This window comes from Pan paniscus, chromosome 4, assembly GCF_029289425.2.
Source record: "Pan paniscus chromosome 4, NHGRI_mPanPan1-v2.0_pri, whole genome shotgun sequence".
NCBI lineage: Eukaryota > Metazoa > Chordata > Mammalia > Primates > Hominidae > Pan > Pan paniscus.
The window spans coordinates 58,006,969-58,025,111 of record NC_073253.2 but is presented as its reverse complement, the minus strand read 5'-3'; the positions used below and the strand labels follow the sequence as shown (position 1 = coordinate 58,025,111).

Below are 18,143 nucleotides of genomic sequence, written 5' to 3'. Positions count from 1 at the left end.
ACACTCTTCCTGGCTGGGCGTGGTGGCTCATGCCTGTAATCCCAGCACTTTGGGAGACCGACTGAGCTGGGCAGATCACTTGAGGTCAGAAGTTTGAGACCAGCCTGGCCAACATGGTGAAACCCCATCTCTACTAAAAATACAAAAAATTAGCCAGGTGTGTTAGCATGTACCTATAGTCCCAGCTACTCGGGAGGCTGAGGCACAAGAATCACTTGAACCCAGGAGGTGGAGGTTGCAGTGAGCCAAGATCATGCCACTGCACTCCAGCCTGGGTGACAGGGCGAGACTCTGCCTCAAAAAAAAAAAAAAAAAAAAAAAAAGAAAGAAAGAAAAAGAAAAAGAAACACTCTTCCCATGGATTCGAGTTTTGCAGGTTGAGGAGTGCAACGCTGGTGAGGATTGGGTGAGGGGAGAGCATGCCCTGGAATTTCTGAGCCCCACCCAGTTTGTACCTTCCACCTCTGCCTTGCTGCACCTCCAATAGTTCTCTTCTGTGTGTTCGAATAGTTTCAGTAAGATCTCTCTCTGATTCTGATTAAGTTCCAGATGTTGGATTGCAAGCCACACACTCAACTTTTCTATTAAATAAATCCTTGTGACCTGTTTCCAGATTATTTTGGCCAGTCCTGCAGAAAATGTTGCCATTTATGTATTGATCCATACTAGGTAATTTGGATGGCAATGTCTTTATCTTTCTGGTACAAATGCAATATTTGCTGCCTTGAGGATAGGAATTCATATCCAGTTTGTGCAGAGCCAGACTATATAGTGAAAGCGTAAAGCCATCTGCCTGGTACGATTTTAAGGTCACCATCTCCCAGCTTCCCAGCCACACAATTCCCCAGAGCCTGAAATTCTACCTTTGGAGATTCTCTGTTTCAGGTTTCCTTTCCATTTGACTTGCAGAGACACCTGTGGAAGGTAAGTCTTTTTAGTCATCAACTGTCTAGTGAGATCCTTTTCTGGAAACAGGTCAATTTGGGGTTAGGTAAAGGAAGATTAAGAAGCCACTTACTCCTCAAGGTGTTGTGTAAGGAAAAAGGATGCAATAAGGGGAGTGAAAAGAGCCCCATCCGGGGAGGCTGCAGTGGAGATCCTGAACTTTGGCCTTGTTTTACAGCTGAGGCAATGAGGATGCCAGTGTGGTTGTTGCATTTGGGGAATGAGTTGGGTAGCTGTGAAGCAGTCCTTTTCTCTCCTTTCAGCATTTCAGTGCATTGAGGTCATGCAGGCCTGCGTTGCTGAGGACCAGCTAGTGGTGAAGTGGCAAAGCTCTGCTCTAGACGTGAACACTTGGATGATTGAATGGTTTCCGGATGTGGACTCAGAGCCCACCACCCTTTCCTGGGAATCTGTGTCTCAGGCCACGAACTGGACGATCCAGCAAGGTAGCCAGGGCGGAACTCACAGGTTCCCTCAGTGCAGGGTTTGGTTTCATTTTCATCCATTTTTAGATCTTTAACTTTGGCTTCAAAGCTGTTAGTGTGGTTAATAGCATTTGTCAAGCTTGTGCAAGCTTAATGAAGTGACACGCTTCTTGGTATTTCCAAGGCAAGGCTGGCACGGAAAGCTGTGGGTGTCAAGCAGACCAGGTATCTGATCGATCTCCAGGTGGAAAACACCATCTTAACACCCACCATCAGAGAGTCCTTCCCGGATAGCTGGGTCATCCCATGGATAACTCCAGAATGTGGATCCCAGCTGGCCTACCTAGGATGCTTTCTTCAGTTCTGATTGCCTGTTTAAGAGTTAGGCCCCCTTCCCAGGTGATTGTTATAGGAATAGCCTTCTTTTCAGGAAAGTCCCTGCCCTACGTAAGATACGCGAGTGAGGCTTTACTCTTTATTTTTAATTTTGTTTAAATTTTTATTTTCTAGAGACAGGGTCTTGCTTGATTGCCAAGGACGGAGTGCAGTGGCACGATCATAGCTCACTGTAACCTCAAACTCCTGGGCTCAAGTGATCCTCCTGCCTCAGCCTCCCTAATGAGGCTTTACCCTTTTAATCCTGTCACCACAATCATTTCTTAATGCTTCAAACATCCATATTAAGAATAATACACAGGCAGGGATGCAGGCAAGTAAAGGAGATAGAAGTCACAGTGTTTGAGATCCACAGGGTGATGATATGTTGTTCTAGGACTTAATTAGGCAGCGTGTTCAGCGATCCTATGGATCTCTCTGCTGCAATAGTATTTGGTCAGAACAGACCCGGGGATTCCCTGCCTCCAAAAAAGAAAAAGCTAAAAAGCTAAATTTAAAAATAAGAATTAATTAGAAAATCTGAGAAAAGCAATAGATATTAGAGACCATTCAACCTAACCTGTTTATTTTCCGGAGGTGGAAACTGTAGAGAAATGGAATATCTTCTATAAGTGTTTGGCCATAACTCTTAGTCTAGTATTCCTCCCACTCTGCCGTGCTCTGCACTTACACTTTTTTTTCTTTCTTTTTCACAGATAAATTAAAACCTTTCTGGTGCTATAACATCTCTGTGTATCCAATGTTGCATGACAAAGTTGGCGAGCCATATTCCATCCAGGCTTATGCCAAAGAAGGCGGTATGAATGGACAAGGCCCTGTGGGGAAAAGGAAACAGTGCGACCTGTCCCACATGCCGATAAGGCTGCAAGTGCCTGTAGCTCATTCCCAGCCATCTTAGGGCTCATTTGTGCTTCATCTTGTAGTGAGCTCTGTATGTTATGAATTTGCTGAATTCTGAAGCTGAGGTAGACATTAGAGATCATTGAGTCCAATCCCCTCATTTCACAAATGGAAAATTAAAACTCAGAGAGGTGAAATAACTTGCCCAAAGTCACAAATAAACAGTGCAAATAGAGCTGCTACCAGCAATAACACTGAATTAAGACCACATCAGGGAGCCTAGAGTTCATCCTAAGCTAGGGATGTTAAAAAATTATTTTTAATTATATAGCAATAAGCAAAGGCTTTACTGGTGAATTGCTCAAGCTTTACTTTTATCTTTTTGGAAGTTCATGTCTTCCAGATTCAACACTGGAAAATATCTTCTGCCACTCAAAGGTAGCCTATGGAGCCATATTCTTCAACTATTTGATAATAAGTACACTTTACAGATATGAATGAAAAAGCTGGGTACCAAATTGGAGACATCTATGAGAAAGGACTTTTTCAAGTGGTCTTGTTGCCACTTCTCTTCTTGCTTAAGAGAGATGGTTCTAGAAAACAATTTTCCCAAACAAGCTGATTCATCAATTCCCTACTCAACCCTCACCCGTCGCCTCCAGCACTATGGTTTGGTCTGAGTACTGGCCAGGGCCTTTGTGGGGGAACGATCTCCTGGAGTGCGGTTCAGTGATTATCATTTATCCCTCTGTCCTTTCCAGTTCCATCAGAAGGTCCTGAGACCAAGGTGGAGAACATTGGCGTGAAGACGGTCACGATCACATGGAAAGAGATTCCCAAGAGTGAGAGAAAGGGTATCATCTGCAACTACACCATCTTTTACCAAGCTGAAGGTGGAAAAGGATTCTGTAAGCACGCCCATGGCGAAGTGGAAAAAAACCCCAAGCCCCAGATAGATGCTATGGATAGACCTGTTGTAGGCATGGCTCCCCCATCTCATTGTGACTTGCAACCTGGCATGAATCACTTAGCTTCTTTAAGTCTCTCTGAAAATGGGGCCAAGAGCACCCACCTTTTGGGGTTTTGGGGGTTAAATGAGAGTGAAGTGACAGTACCTGAGAGGAGAGTCCTGAGGAAATGGAAGGAGTTGTTATAATTTGTCCTGGTTGGGCCCTGAATTGACCTCCCGGGAGCTCCCCGACCATCATTCCCAGGAATGGCGTGCCTGGCTTAAAGAGTGAGGAGGAACAGACCCTGTCACCATGACTTCTACTGCCCCTGCCAAATCATGCTTTTGTTTTTCAGTCCACCTTATCTCCTGACATCTTAAATACTGGGCAAGGCTTGGATTCTTGCTTAGGCTAAATAATTTTTTCTTATGGTAAAATACATGTAAAATATTTTTCCAGTTTAAACATTTGAAAGTGTACAATTTAGTGGCATTAGAAGCATTCACAATATTGTGCAACCATCACCACTATTTCCAGAACTCTTCTATTTCTGCCCAAATAGAAGCCCTATACCCATTCATTAGTCACTCCCCATTCCTCTCCTCCCACAGCCCCTGGCAACTACCAAACTGCTTTGTGTCTCTATGGATTGCCTATTTTGGATATTTCATATACATAGAATCATAAAATATGTGGTCTTTGTGTCTGGCTTCTTTCATGTAGCATGTTTTCAAAGTTCACCCATGTTATAGCATGATTTTGTACTTATTCATTTTTATGGCTGAATAATATTCCATTATGTGGATATTCCATATTTTGTTTATCCATTCATCAGTTGATGAACATTTAGCGTGTTTCAACCTTTAGGCTATTGTGAATAGGACTGCTATGAACAGATGTCTGCTATGAACATATGCTGCTGTGTACAAATATGTGTTTGAGTTTGTGTTTTTCGTTCTTTGGGGCATATACCTAGAAGTTGAATTGCTGGATCATACTGTAATTCTAGTTTAACTTATTGAGGAGCCACCAAACAGTTTTCCACAGTGACTACTCCACACTATACATTTTTTACTAGCAATGTATGAGGGTTTTCATTTCCCTGCATCCTTGTCAATACGTGTTATTTTTCATTAAAAAAAATTATTATGGGTGTCCTGGTAGGTATGTAGTGGTTATCTCATTGACTTGCATTTCCCTACTGACTAATAATGTTGGGCATCTTTTCATGTAGTTTTTGCCCATTTGTATATCTTCTTTTTCTTTTTTTTTTTCTGAGACGGAGTTTTGCTGTTGTTGCCCAGACTGGAGTGCAATGGCACGATCTTGGCTCACTGCAACCTCCACCTCCCAGGTTCAAGCGATTCTCCTGCCTCAGCCTCCCAAGTAGCTGGGATTGCAGGCGTGCGCCACCACGTCCAGCTAATTTTGTACTTTTAGTAGAGATGGAGTTTCTCCATGTTGGTCAGGCTGGTCTCGAACTCCCGACCTCAGGTGATCTGCCTGCCCCAGCTTCCCAAAGTGCTGGGATGACAGGCATGAGCCACTGCGCCCAGCCAGCCCATTTGTATATCTTCTTTGGAGAAGTGTATTTTTAATCTTTTTTCTTATGTTTAAATTGGGTTGTCTTTTTGTTATTGAATTTATAAGAGTTCTTTATATATTCTGGATATAAGTTATTTATCAGATATATGATTTGTAAATATTTTCTCCCATTCTATGGATTATCTTTTCATTCTCGATATTATCTTTTGATACACAAAAACTTTGAATTTTAGTGAAGTCCAGCTTGATCTATTTTTTTCTTTTGATGCTTGTGTTTTTGGTGCCATATCTAAGAAACCATTGTGAAATTCAAGGTTGTGAAGATTTATCCTATGCTGTCTTCTAAGAGTTTTTATAGTTCTAGCTCTTATATTGAGGTCCTTGATCCATCTTGGTATTTAAGCAGGACATGAGTAGGGGTGAGAATGTGAGACAGCTGAGCTTGGAAGCACAGGTTCCAATGCTCTTATTTTGGTGCTACTGGGACACAATTTTCAGTCTGGTTTGGCTGTGGTGTTTGACCTTTGTATTTTTCCTTTAGCCAAGACAGTCAATTCCAGCATCTTGCAGTACGGCCTGGAGTCCCTGAAACGAAAGACCTCTTACATTGTTCAGGTCATGGCCAGCACCAGTGCTGGGGGAACCAACGGGACCAGCATAAATTTCAAGACATTGTCATTCAGTGAGTATTTCCTTCAAGCCTTAGGTACCTCTCCCTCACGTTTACCTTACATCAGAGAGAAATGACATCTGCCAAAAGCTGGAGGAAGCCAAATGAAAGGGCAGTGCGTAGTACCCTGCCATCCTGCTCTCTGTTCACCAACCTTCCTGGAAAGCATATAGGTGAGGAGATGGGAGGGAAGAGCAGGCAAGTTGAGAGCCGAATTTGGAAATGCTGGTCATTTTGGTCGTTCCTCATGGGCAGCCACAAATCATCTGGAGGAGGAGGTGTCAAATTAATGCCAACTTCAGTCTTAGCACCAAACCAGCTCCCGTCTCAAGGCTGTCTCCCCGTTCACAGTCACCAGTTTCTGCATGTTGTAGGTTACGGTATGTATTAGTCTGTTTTCACGCTGCTGATAAAGACATACCCGGGACTGGGTAATTTAGAAAGAAAAAGAGGTTTAATGGACTCACAGTTCCACGTGGCTGGGGAAGCCTCACAGTCATGGTGGAAGGTGAAATGCACATCTTACATGGTGGCAGGCAAGAGAGAATGAGGACCAAGTGAAAGTGATTTCTCCCTATAAAACCATCAGATCTCATGAGATTTATTCACTACTATGAGAACAGTATGGGGGAAATTGCCCCCATGATTCAATTATCTCCCCCTGGGTCCCTCCCACAACATGTAGGAATTATGGGAGCTACAATTCAAGATGCGATTTGGGTGGGGACACAGCCAAACCATATCACTGTACAACAGGGCCTTCAAGGGAAAACCTTGGTTAACTCAGGACTACTGACCCATAGGAAGGGGCTTAACCTCATCATTTGTGGAGGTTTTTTTTGAGCAAAAAGACATATGATATATTTAACTTACCCACTTTTACATTAAAAAATAGCAAGAAAAATTTACTAGAGACAACAAATAATGTAAAATAAAATGTAGCTTCATATGATGGCTGGTGAAGGGAGATATTTAGAGGCAGGCAGATGGAATGAGGAGGGGGATGAAGCAGAAAGAAGGAAGGAGAATGGGAGAAACAGATGTATATTAATTTTGCTAAGTCCTTGAGTGACAGAGATTTGATTTTTAAGTACGTACTAAAACTGTCTTAAAGAATGAACAACCCTTTTTAGATTAAAAATGAAGGAACACTGCCAAGTTTTTGCAATAACTGAGGCAAGCTAAAAATTGCTTGAAATATTCTTGAAAGCCTCTTATGCATCACATTTTTCAAGAATAAAATGCTTTATGACTCTGGAAAATGTGAGTATGACATGTTTTTTTTACAGAGAAAACATATTCTGTTTTGATGGACTAACATTGCCCTCTAGGAACTCTTTTTGGTATGCTGTTTAAATTTTTTTAAAGCTGTATTGAATTTTTGCAACACTGGGCACAAATTTCATCAGCTCAAGGAGTTTTCTCCAAGGGTTAAATGAAGGCAAGATCCAGCCCTGGAACCTAGAAGTTTCCTACCCTGGTCTATAGATTATAAATCACCCTTCTTCCATTTTTGATCCTCTATAATCCATTTTCCACACAGCAGCCAGAGTTTCAAACCCTGAATTCTCTGCTTAAAAGCCACAGTGACTTTTATTATATTTTAAAGAAAATCCAAACTCCTTCCTATAACTTTCAAGGTCTTTCATCATCTGTCCCTTATTGACCTCATTTTTCCTACTGCTTTCTGCCTCTATTTATCTTCCTTACCTTGTTCCTGCTTCAAAGCTTTTGCATCCACTGTTTCTTCTGCCTGGAATGCTTTTCTCCATGGTTTTGCATGGCTGGATCCTTCTCACTATTAAGATCAGCTTGAATTTCACTCCTTCCTTGGACACCTTAGCTAAAGTTGCTGTCTGGACGCAGTGGCTCATGCCTGTAACTCCAGCACTTTGGGAGGCCAAGGCAGGAGGATCACTCAAGGCCAGGAGTTCAAGACCAGCCTGGCCAACATGGTGAAACCCAGTCTCTGCCTAAAATACAAAAATTAGCCGGGCTTGGTGGCACGTGCCTGTAATCCCAGCTACCAGGGTGGCTGGGGCAGGAGAATCACTTGAACCCAGGAGGCGGAGGTTGCAGTGAGCCGAGATGCACCACTGCACTCCAGCCTGGGCAACAGAGCGAGACTCCAACTCAAAAAAAAAAAAAAAGTCTAAAAATTAGCTGGGCATGATGGCTTGCACCTGTAAGTCCTAGGTACTTGGGAGGCTGAGGCAGGAGGTTGCTTGAGCCCAGGAGTTCGAGGCTACAGTGAGCTATGATCATGCCAGTGCACTCCAGCCTGGGCGACAGAGCAAGACCCATCTCAAAAAAAATTTATAAAAATTAAAAAGTAAGTGCTCAATAAGTATTCACTGAATGAATGCTGTTGGAATGAATGCTGCCAGGAAGACACCTAGATGGGGAGGCACAAAATTCTGTTTTTTGTTTTTGTTTTTGTTTTTGAGATGAAGTTTAGCCCTGTCGCCTAGGCTGGAGTGCAACGGCATGATCAGCGCTCACTGCAACCTCCGCCTCCCAGGTTCAAGTGATTCTTCTGCCTCAGCCTCCTGAGTAGCTGGGATTATAGGTGCACACTATCACACCCGGCTAATTTTTTGTATCTTTAGTAGAGACGGGGTTTCACTATGTTGGCCAGGCAGGTCTCAAACTCCTGATCTGGGGTTTTTTTAGTGGAAAGAAATTGAATTTAACTGAAAGAAAACTAATAAGACATTGTGTTGCTGAAGCTACTAGAAGAAAAAGTTAATCATTGATTTTTGTCAAGAAGGTGAGGAACTCACTACTGACTTTTGTTCTTTCTTTTTCAAAGGTGTCTTTGAGATTATCCTCATAACTTCTCTGATTGGTGGAGGCCTTCTTATTCTCATTATCCTGACAGTGGCATATGGTCTCAAAAAACCCAAGTGAGTCTGCAGACAACAGTGGGTGCCTTAAAAATCAGGGACAAAAAGGAGTTGAAGTCATCATAGGTGCTTCGTAGGAGAGGGCACTCTACCATTAAGGGGTGTTCATTCATTTATTAACTTGGTGCATTTATTGAGGTTATTAAAGGCCACGCTCAGTGGCTCATCGGAATTCTGACCAAGCAAGAGCACTTTCATTTCTCAGAGCTCCATGCCCAGGTCTAGGCCTTTTTGAGGCCAGCAGAGTGCCAGCTGCCCCACAGGCTCTGTCTGCTCCATTTGCCATCTGAGACTTGAGTTGGAGAGCAGACCCTTTCTCTCAGTGTCTAGCAGGGCCCCTGGCTGCAGCAAGAGGCCTTCTTGCAAGCTTCTATCTCAGGCAGAGCGGGGAGCAGTGTCTCCACGGTGTTGGAGTGCTGGCCAGTCGTCTGTGGGTGCAAGCTTATTGCTTGCTTGTGGTGCAGTGTTGAGGGTCTGGCTGCAGGGGCCTTTACCCTGCTTGCCCTGGCCACTGTGGGGAAGAAAGCATGTCTTCAGGGTCTTAGACTTTCTCTCTGCAGTGAGCCTTATGGCACCCTAATGGTCCTTCCCTGGTTGAGCTGTCTCTCCAAATTAGACAGTTGTGAGTCATCTCTGTCAAGCAGCTGCACTTAGTTAATGGTCAAGCTAATATCAACCTCAGTTACCAACTGTAGGTAATAACCAAGCCACCAGCATAGATTCTTGTACATTATGCACTTAAGTAATCATTTTGATCTTAGCATGCCTCAGAATCAGGCCTCACCCCCAAAGTTTCTGATTCAGTGGTTCTAGGGTAAAGCCCCAAAATGTTCATTTCTAACAAGTTCCCAGGTGATCCCAATGCTGCTGGTTGGGACCACACTTGGAGAACCATTGCAGGAAAGTGTGGGTAGCTTATAAGGTTTATAAAATGTTGTCCTTCCCAGAGGATAAGCCTCAAAGGAATGACTCTGTGATGGTGCAATTTACAGCATTGGGACCAGGTATGGAGATGCTGGGATGGGAGAGAGGGGAAGATAAGCTTTGTATGGGGAGAGTCTCTCCTTTGATCACATCCCACAGAGAACTTGCAATGTCACCCCCCAACACACACCGCAAAACGACTCCACTTTCCCAGGTTCTATTAGGCAGACATGCCCTTATTTAGGAGGGAACCTTACAATTCCCTTTAGCACAGCCTCACTCTTTTGACTCAGCCATATGGTGCTAATGCTTCTTGGATTCAATTCCCATCTTAAAATCTTCTCTCTCATTAGCAAATTGACTCACCTGTGTTGGCCCAGCATTCCCAACCCTGCTGAAAGTAGTATAGCCACATGGCGTGGAGATGATTTCAAGGTAAACTCTCCTGTTTTTATTAAGGAAATCATTGCCGTGGGAGGTAGACGAGGTGAATGGAGATGGGGAAAGAGTCCTAGGATGAGCTTTTTTCAAGGTTCACATCAAGAGAACTGGAGTTGAAAAGTCTCAGGGAATGGCAGGCAGGGCAGATGGACTCAGCCTTCCTGGAATGACTTTGACTTCATGCTTTGACAAGGGGAAAGGGCTTCACCAGGCTCATGAGGACCCAGTGCGTTCCCAGGTGGAACTGGTCCCATAAAGGATGCTGCAGAATAAAGACACTGGCCCTACCCTTCCTGACCTGATGGGCTAATTAGAGAGAGAGGAGCCTTGGCTATAGGATTTGAAGCCATTTACAAAGCAGCCAGGAGCACATTAATCTAAAGACTGCCTAAATATCACCAGGGAATGTTGATGGGCATGGCAGTCTGAGGCTGCCTCAGGTTGTTTTTCTCAGGTTGGGGACGTCAGAGTCAGGCTTTATTTAACTGGCATTGGGGTTTTCTAGTGAGTATTCCTTAACTAGAAACCCTCCATTTGCATAAATTTTTAAGTGGAAAACTGTTAGGGAGATTTTAAGGTTTAATTTCTTGCTTACGTAGAAACAAGCCCAATCAAATATAACCTTTAAATCCTTGTTACTGAAAGGCTGTTTCCAGTTTTTCCTTGATGCACAAATTTTAAATATTAGTCCTTGTTCCCACTCAGAAGTCTTTTTTGAGCATGGGCATTTCGTTATAATGGGCTTTCTTTCTATTTCCTCCTCTTATCAGTCCGGTATACTGGACTGATTTATACCCCCATTTACTTTCCTGCTTATTAAATGTCATTTAGAGAGTAAATGGATTCATAGGCAGTGCTCTCTGATAACTAACATGCTTTTTGAATAATCCGTAGGTTGGGCCTCTAGAGCCGGCACTTATTAATCACTCACTACATGCCAGGTGCTGGGCTAGGCCCTAGGGATACAAATGACAAAGTCACTGTCCCTGCCATGAGGCCACTTCTGATTTTCTGGTGAGGTTGAACAAGTCTGTCTCTATGATGTGGTTTTTCCATCCCTAAGAGTTCTAATTTTAGTTCTTCCATCTTAACTGGGGTTTTGTGAACATGGGATTGTGTGGAAAATAGCCTTGCACACTCTAGCAGAAGAAATTGTTTGAATTGGCTGGGTACAGCGGCTCATGCCTATAATCCCAGCATTTTGGGAGGCCAAGGCAGCGGGGATTGCTTGAGCTCAGGAGTTTAAGACCAGCCTGGGTAACATGACAAAACCCCATCTCTACAAAAAATTAAAAAGTAGCCAGGTATGGTGGTGTGCGTCTGTAGCCCCTGCTACTCAGGAAGCTGAGGGGGAAGAATTACCTGAGGCTGAGAAGTTGAGACTGCAGTGAGTGGTGATCATGCTACTGTACTCCAGCCTGGGCAACGGGAGTGAGACCCTGTCTCAAAAAAAAAAAAATTATATACATATAAATAAACAAATTTTAAAAATTGTTTGAATCTAGGGCACTGTTTCTCAGGAAATGTGCCACTCCTTCCAAGCTCTGTGGAAGGGCATGCAGAGAGGGTTGGCTACCACTTCTGGGCCTGGGAGGAAGGTGGGGGCTGTTCCAGAGGTGGGCATTTGCTGTCCCAAGCCTAACGAGTTTTTGGCTATGTCATATGTGACTCCTAAATGACCACTTGGGATGTCCCTTTTTCTTTTCCAGGATAAGCTAAACCTGAAGGAGTCTGATGACTCTGTGAACACAGAAGACAGGATCTTAAAACCATGTTCCACCCCCAGTGACAAGTTGGTGATTGACAAGTTGGTGGTGAACTTTGGGAATGTTCTGCAAGAAATTTTCACAGATGAAGCCAGAACGGGTCAGGAAAACAATTTAGGAGGGGAAAAGAATGAGTATGTGACCTACCCCTTCAGGCCTGACTGTCCCCTGGGGAAGAGTTTTGAGGAGCTCCCAGTTTCACCTGAGATTCCTCCCAGAAAATCCCAATACCTACGTTCGAGGATGCCAGAGGGGACCCGCCCGGAAGCCAAAGAGCAGCTTCTCTTTTCTGGTCAAAGTTTAGTACCAGATCATCTGTGTGAGGAAGGAGTCCCAAATCCATATTTGAAAAATTCAGTGACAGCCAGGGAATTTCTTGTGTCTGAAAAACTTCCAGAGCACACCAAGGGAGAAGTCTAAATGCGACCATAACATGAGACCCTCGGGGCCTCAGTGTGGATGGCCCTTGCCAGAGAAGATGTCAAGACTTGGCATGCAGCGCTTGCTTGGCCCTGCCACATCCTGCCTAGGTTAAAGTTTCCCCTGCCCCTGAGCTGCCAGTTGAACTTGGTCGGCAAAGATGCGACCTTGTACTGGGAAGAAGGGATGGTGATAAGCCCGAGTATTGTAAAGGAACGGCAGTCTCTTTTCGTTTGTTCAGATACCAAGCTCTCACCGAGGCCTCCTGACAGATTGACTTTGGAGGAAGGGCCCAGGTTCTGAGCCCAAAGGACCCCCAGGGTGGACATATCTGGCCTCCCAGGAAATGGGTCATGGTCCCAGCCTTTGCTGGGGCTGAGCCTCAGAGTTCCAGAAGGCCTTTCCCTGCTGCCAGAGGACAGTTGTTTTGTTGGCTCTTGGGTGGTCTGGTGGGAGCCTGGGCTCTGGTCTTCCCCTACGAGGTAGCCCTGAAGCCTTCCTCTCTCCCCATAGTTGGGGCTGGAGGTGGAGTGGACCTTCCTAAGGGGTTGTCTGAGGCTCCTCACATCCTCTTAGATCTCAAGTGTCTGTAGCAACACCGCACCTGAGAATCCTCACCCCCAATTTAGACTGCATTGACTACTAAAAAATCAAGGAATGGGGAGGGCCCTGGGGAATGTACGCTGCCGGGCGCAGCTCTGTCCAGTCTCCAGGGGGCCACTTCCCAGCTGCTGCTGCCCTTCTATTCAGCACCCAGCCTGGGAGCAGAAAGGCACCTGACATTGCAGTGGTTGTCATATAGGGACGCTGGCCCCTCACACTGGTTCAGAGCCCAGGAATGCTTACTTAAAAGGCCTCTTCCCGGAAGCAACAGGGCAGGGCCTGGAAACATGCAATGCCTAGCAACTTTGCAGCCCCAACAGGAGGACTTCTGCTCCTTTTCTCTAGCTGAGCACAGAGCTTGTGACAGTTAGTGGAGCCTTTCACGAAAGTGTGGATTGCTGGCTTCAGCACTGAGATGGTACTGGGCTCCTCCTGTAACTATAGTGACAGAGTCAGCTGTGACTCCCTTGACCTTTGTGGGAGGCCACTAGGAGGCTGGTGAGATCAGGGCAGGCGAGGCAATGAGTGAGTGGCCCAAGGTGCAGTGAACCCAGCACTTGCCAGCCAGGAAGGCTGATGGTATTTTTTCTAGGAGCGTTTGAGGAATCAGTATTAGGATTGCAGGCATGAACTTCGCAAGCCACCCACTCAGGTGTGCAAAACATCACTTTACTTTCCTAAAACTAAAATTAATTGCCAGCCTGAGACCTGACACTTCAAAGTAACCTCAGCCCAGTATGATGATTTCTGAGTTGCCGTAGGTTTGTGACTCAGTCACATTTGGGGTTTTGCCCTCCCCTGTCCTGCCTGGGACTGGCTCTGAGTGCCGAGGATGTTCGATGGCGCAGCGTGCATGGGACAGAGTTGGTCACTCAGTGGCGTCCTCTGGGTCATGTATTTGTCCGGCCGTGGTTTTGTCTCTGGCCTCGTGTGTTTACTATGGTCCCTCCTGTCCCTGTTGGGTCACCTACCACTTACCTTAGCCAATTGCTGCCTCGTTACTGTGGGCACAGGAAGGTGTGTCTGCTCTCTCAAAGCTGTGTCCTCTTAACATCTCCAGCGGCTGCAGCCACCCCCCCACCACCCACCCAGGACTCAGTACTCCTGGTTTACGGAACAGTGACTTCTGGTACGCCAAGGAATGAGGGAGGCCCGAGGCAGGGCACTGGGGAATAAGACTCTAGGGCAATGCCCCTGTCCCGTTGTCCTGCACTCAAGTCCAGGTGTAGGAAGGGACCAAACGAAAGAGATGCGTCCAATTCTCATGCCGCCCCTGATGTCTGCTCTCCCTGCTCTCCCTGCTCTCCACCCCTTCTGTGGTGTGGGCTCTTCTGTGAGCCCACTGTCCCCAGAGTTCCAGATGGGGCCTTTGGCAACCCCACCTTCAGATTCATGAACATATGGGGAGATTCTAGCCTTGCCTCCTGTCTTGGCCCGAGGATGGGGGAGGGCACGGGTACCCCCACAGCTGTTCTTTCAACCCTCCTGCCCACCTGTAGTTGGGGGAATTTTCTCAAATTCTGTGGGAGGTGGGTGAGAGGAGAGCCTGGAACGAGTTCTCCCAAACTTGTCTGTCTCACACCTGGATGTAGATGAAGCTTTTGAACCTGAAATCTAAGAATTTGATGGGAGAGAAAATGGATCCCCAATGGCTCCTGTGAGTGGATTCCAGAGATAAGGATGTTGCCCTCTGGCCCCTGCTCCTTCATCATCAAAGCCGGAAGCGTCTTCTGCTGGACAATTTGCAAATCCCCACCCAGGCCTTCCTGTTTCATTTCTTCTTTCCTTTCTCTCCTCTTGCCCCTATCTTGTGCTTTGTTTTCCCCCACTGCCAGAGCTTCTCATCTTTTAACACTTGCTATTGTTTTCTTGTTTCTTTTCATTCCTTTCTCCCCTTCCATCAGCCTCCTTTGATCATTTTCCATGGTTTTATTACCTTTGAGGGGTGGGAAGATGGTGGCTCTGTTTCTTTCTAGGTGAGAGGAGCTGTTTCTATGAGTCCCCAAAAGGCACTGGTGGGCCACACCTTAGCTCTCCTGAGCAGGTTCACAGGATGTGAGCCTCAGAGTTCAGGGCGCAGGTGACTTCCTCTCCTGGATCGAGTCACCAACTGTCCCCGCTCTGGGCACCTGGGACTGCCTCTGTGGCTGGAGAAAGCCATCTGTGTTTTCCCTGTTTACTGTCAGAGACATTGTGAGGACACAAACAGGAAGACTTGTGTTTTAGCAAGGTCATTAAAAATGGATAAACCAGTTTTCTGAGACCCTGGGATCCATGCAGACAGCTAGGTTAGTGGCCTTTCTTTAACAGTAAGAGCAGAAAATTTTTAAAGAATGGCAGAGAAACCAATCTGTGGCTTAAATAAAAAGACCACAAGTTCCTTCTGGTGTCTTGGGAGGCAGCGGTGTGAAAACACCACGCAAGGGTCTGGAGGAGGCAGGAGATGGGGAGAGATGAAAAAGGAGAGGCCCACAGTATGGATGCCTCCGGCTGCTCTGCTGATGCTCTGTGTGCGAGGAAAGCCTGTGCTGGCCCGTCCACCCCAGTCTGATTCTGTCCCCATTTCCAGCACGCCCCTAGTTACTCCTGCTGCAGCAGGCACCCTGCCACCCAGGGCAGTGGCCCACAGGCCAAATTCAGGCCCTGTTTTTGTAGGTTCATGAACTAAAAGCTATAATGACCTATTTAATGGTTGAAAACAAAAAGAATAACATTTTGTGACAAGAAAAGTCCAAGAAATTCATGTAGTGTTGACAAAGTGTAACTGGAACGCAGCCATGCCCATCGTTGACCTATTCCCTATGGCGGCTTGCCCCTACAAAGGCAGAGTTGAGTAGTTTCAACACAGAGTTTTTCCCACAAAGCAGAAAACGTTTACTCTCTGACCCTTTGCAGAAAAAATTTGTGGACGCCTACCATAACCCACAGACATGAAACTCAGACTGCCACTATGTTTCAACTTTGAATTAGCTGCAAATTAAAAAGAAATCAGGATATGTCATTCTGAATTTCTGACCAAATAAGGACTGCCCTCTTTGAAGGGCGCACACACACTTACTGGTTCCCCACCAGCCCTCCTAAATTCCTGTCCCCTTCCCATAGCTAAGGTCGAGAGTTGGTGGCTTACACCAGTGGTCTTTCAACAGGAGTGATTTTGACCCCCAGCCTCCAAACCTCAGACATTTGGTGATGCCTGGAGATATTTTTGATTGTCACGACTGGGAAGGTGCTACTGGCATCTAGTGGGTAGAGGCCGGCAATGCTGGAAATTATCTTATAATGCGCAGAACAGCCCTCACAACAAAGAATTATCTGGCAGAAAATGTCAGCAGTGCTGAGGCTGAGAAGTCGTGGCCTGAACTACCCTCTGCCTTCTAGATCCACACACAGTGTTCACATGGGTGAGACTCCCCTCTAGGTGTCCCCTCTTTTTTCTAATTTAAAATTTGTTTTAAATTCAACTTTACAGCAGTAATCCCAAGAGTTTTAAATAGCAATTATTTGTCATGCTTAATTAACTCCTAACATGATCTGTGTGCACCTGTACACATTTTTCAGCTAATTGCAAATCATACTGAATACATTAGTTCTCCCATATATAAAAATTCATGCATGAGCAAAGCATTTTGAACATCCACGAAGAACCCCATGGCGGGCCTGCATGGTGTGGTTTGCTAAGGCATCCCTTGGTTGATAGGATTCGTTTAAAGGTCCTCCTAGTATAGAGTGCAATGCGATAAACATTTATCTTTTCTTACCTTTGTCCTGTCTCTTTGGGGCTGTTTTCAAAAGTGGAATTGCTGGTCAGAATTTTATGGTTGTCACATTTTGCGTGACTGTGTCCCATCAAAGGTTATGCTGATTTACAGTATCACCAGACAAGTCTGATGGATCCTTTGTCCTTTTCCACTGAGAATCAGCTGTCTACCACTGTGAGCTTGATTTTGTCAATTTATCGGGAATAGTTAATGAAACTTTATAGTTATTTGTGTTTCTTTAATCCTTGTGAAGCCAAACTTTTCTTTTTTTATTGTTGCCATGTCCCTGTGTTGACATTACAGAATGTTCTCTGCCTCCGTGCTCCTGGGGACATTGACAGACCAGCTGAGTTGCTAGAAATAAGAGGGACTCAGTAGGCCCTTAGCACAGCGGGTGGACTTTGCCATTTGGTTGACTATTTAAAATACTTGTTTTTGTAGGGCATTTGAAAAAGAAATTTCACACTGGTGTATTTTGTTAATTGTTTCTACGTAAATGTTGATTATTGACAAGCCTACTTGTAATCAAAATATGTAGTGTGGTCAGTGTCTTGCACTCTTATTGTTGTGGGGGGGGCGGTTCCTGAAGAGTGGAGTGTGACTAAGGATAACAGCAGTCCTCATTCCCTTTGGACACTGGGGTCAGTGGGGAGAGAGTTTGCTCCGAAGCACAAACAGCTCCAATCCATGCTGGAAGAGACCCCAGGCCACAATAGCCCTTGACACAGAGCTCTATGCAGGGCTGTGCTGCCCAAGACGCTTGCCGTGTGCTGATGAAAAGGGCTGGGGAGAAGCGAGGGGCAGGGGAGGGGCAGAACTCCACAAGAGGGCAAAACCTGCTGTCAGCAATGCTCTCGTGGCTGTTCAAGGGAAGTGAGATACTTGCACTATGCATTTCATTTTTAGGACTAGAATTCTCTCTTCCTGCCCAACTTCACTATAAGTGTGGACTAAAATGCGAGAAAGGTGTCCTGGGGTCTATGCAAATTAGAAAGGACATGCAGAGTTTTCCAACTAGGAAGACTGAATCTGTGGCCCCAAGAGAACCGTCTCTGAAGACTGGGTATGTGGTCTTTTCCACACATGGACCACCTACGGATGCAATCTGTAATGCATGTGCATGAGAAGTCTGTTATTAAGTAGAGTGTGAAAACATGGTTATGGTAATAGGAACAGCTTTTAAAATGCTTTTGTATTTGGGCCTTTCATACAAAAAAGCCATAATACCATTTTCATGTAATGCTATACTTCTATACTATTTTCATGTAATACTATACTTCTATACTATTTTCATGTAATACTATACTTCTATATTAAAGTTTTACCTACTCAGCCAGGTGCAGTGACTCACACCTTTAATCCCAGCACTTTGGGAGGCTGAGGTGGGCAGATCACTTGAGGTCAGGAGTTTGAGACCAGCCTGGGCAACATGCTGAAACCCTGTCTCTACAAAAAATACAAAAATTAGCGAGGTGTGGTGGTGCACACCTGTAATCTCAGCTACACGGGAGTCTGAGGCAGGAGAATCACTTGAACCCGCGAGGCAGAGATTGC

At 45.3% G+C, this 18,143-nt stretch overlaps 1 protein-coding gene across 2 annotated transcripts in view; it reads left to right on the top strand.

The window, feature by feature from the left end:
• The window catches only part of IL31RA (interleukin 31 receptor A), a 71,901-nt gene extending 53,999 nt beyond the window's left edge, over positions 1 to 17,902 (top strand). For both annotated transcript variants that reach the window (XM_008952738.4, XM_063604451.1), the window contains exons 9-15: positions 1,209 to 1,391; positions 2,462 to 2,563; positions 3,368 to 3,514; positions 5,643 to 5,783; positions 8,584 to 8,677; positions 9,955 to 10,036; positions 11,752 to 17,902. In XM_008952738.4, the coding sequence (XP_008950986.1) occupies positions 1,209 to 1,391; positions 2,462 to 2,563; positions 3,368 to 3,514; positions 5,643 to 5,783; positions 8,584 to 8,677; positions 9,955 to 10,036; positions 11,752 to 12,228 (1,226 nt within the window). In that variant the 3' untranslated portion in view covers positions 12,229 to 17,902. The remainder of the gene's footprint in view (positions 1 to 1,208; positions 1,392 to 2,461; positions 2,564 to 3,367; positions 3,515 to 5,642; positions 5,784 to 8,583; positions 8,678 to 9,954; positions 10,037 to 11,751) is intronic.
• The last annotated feature ends 241 nt before the right edge of the window (positions 17,903 to 18,143 follow it).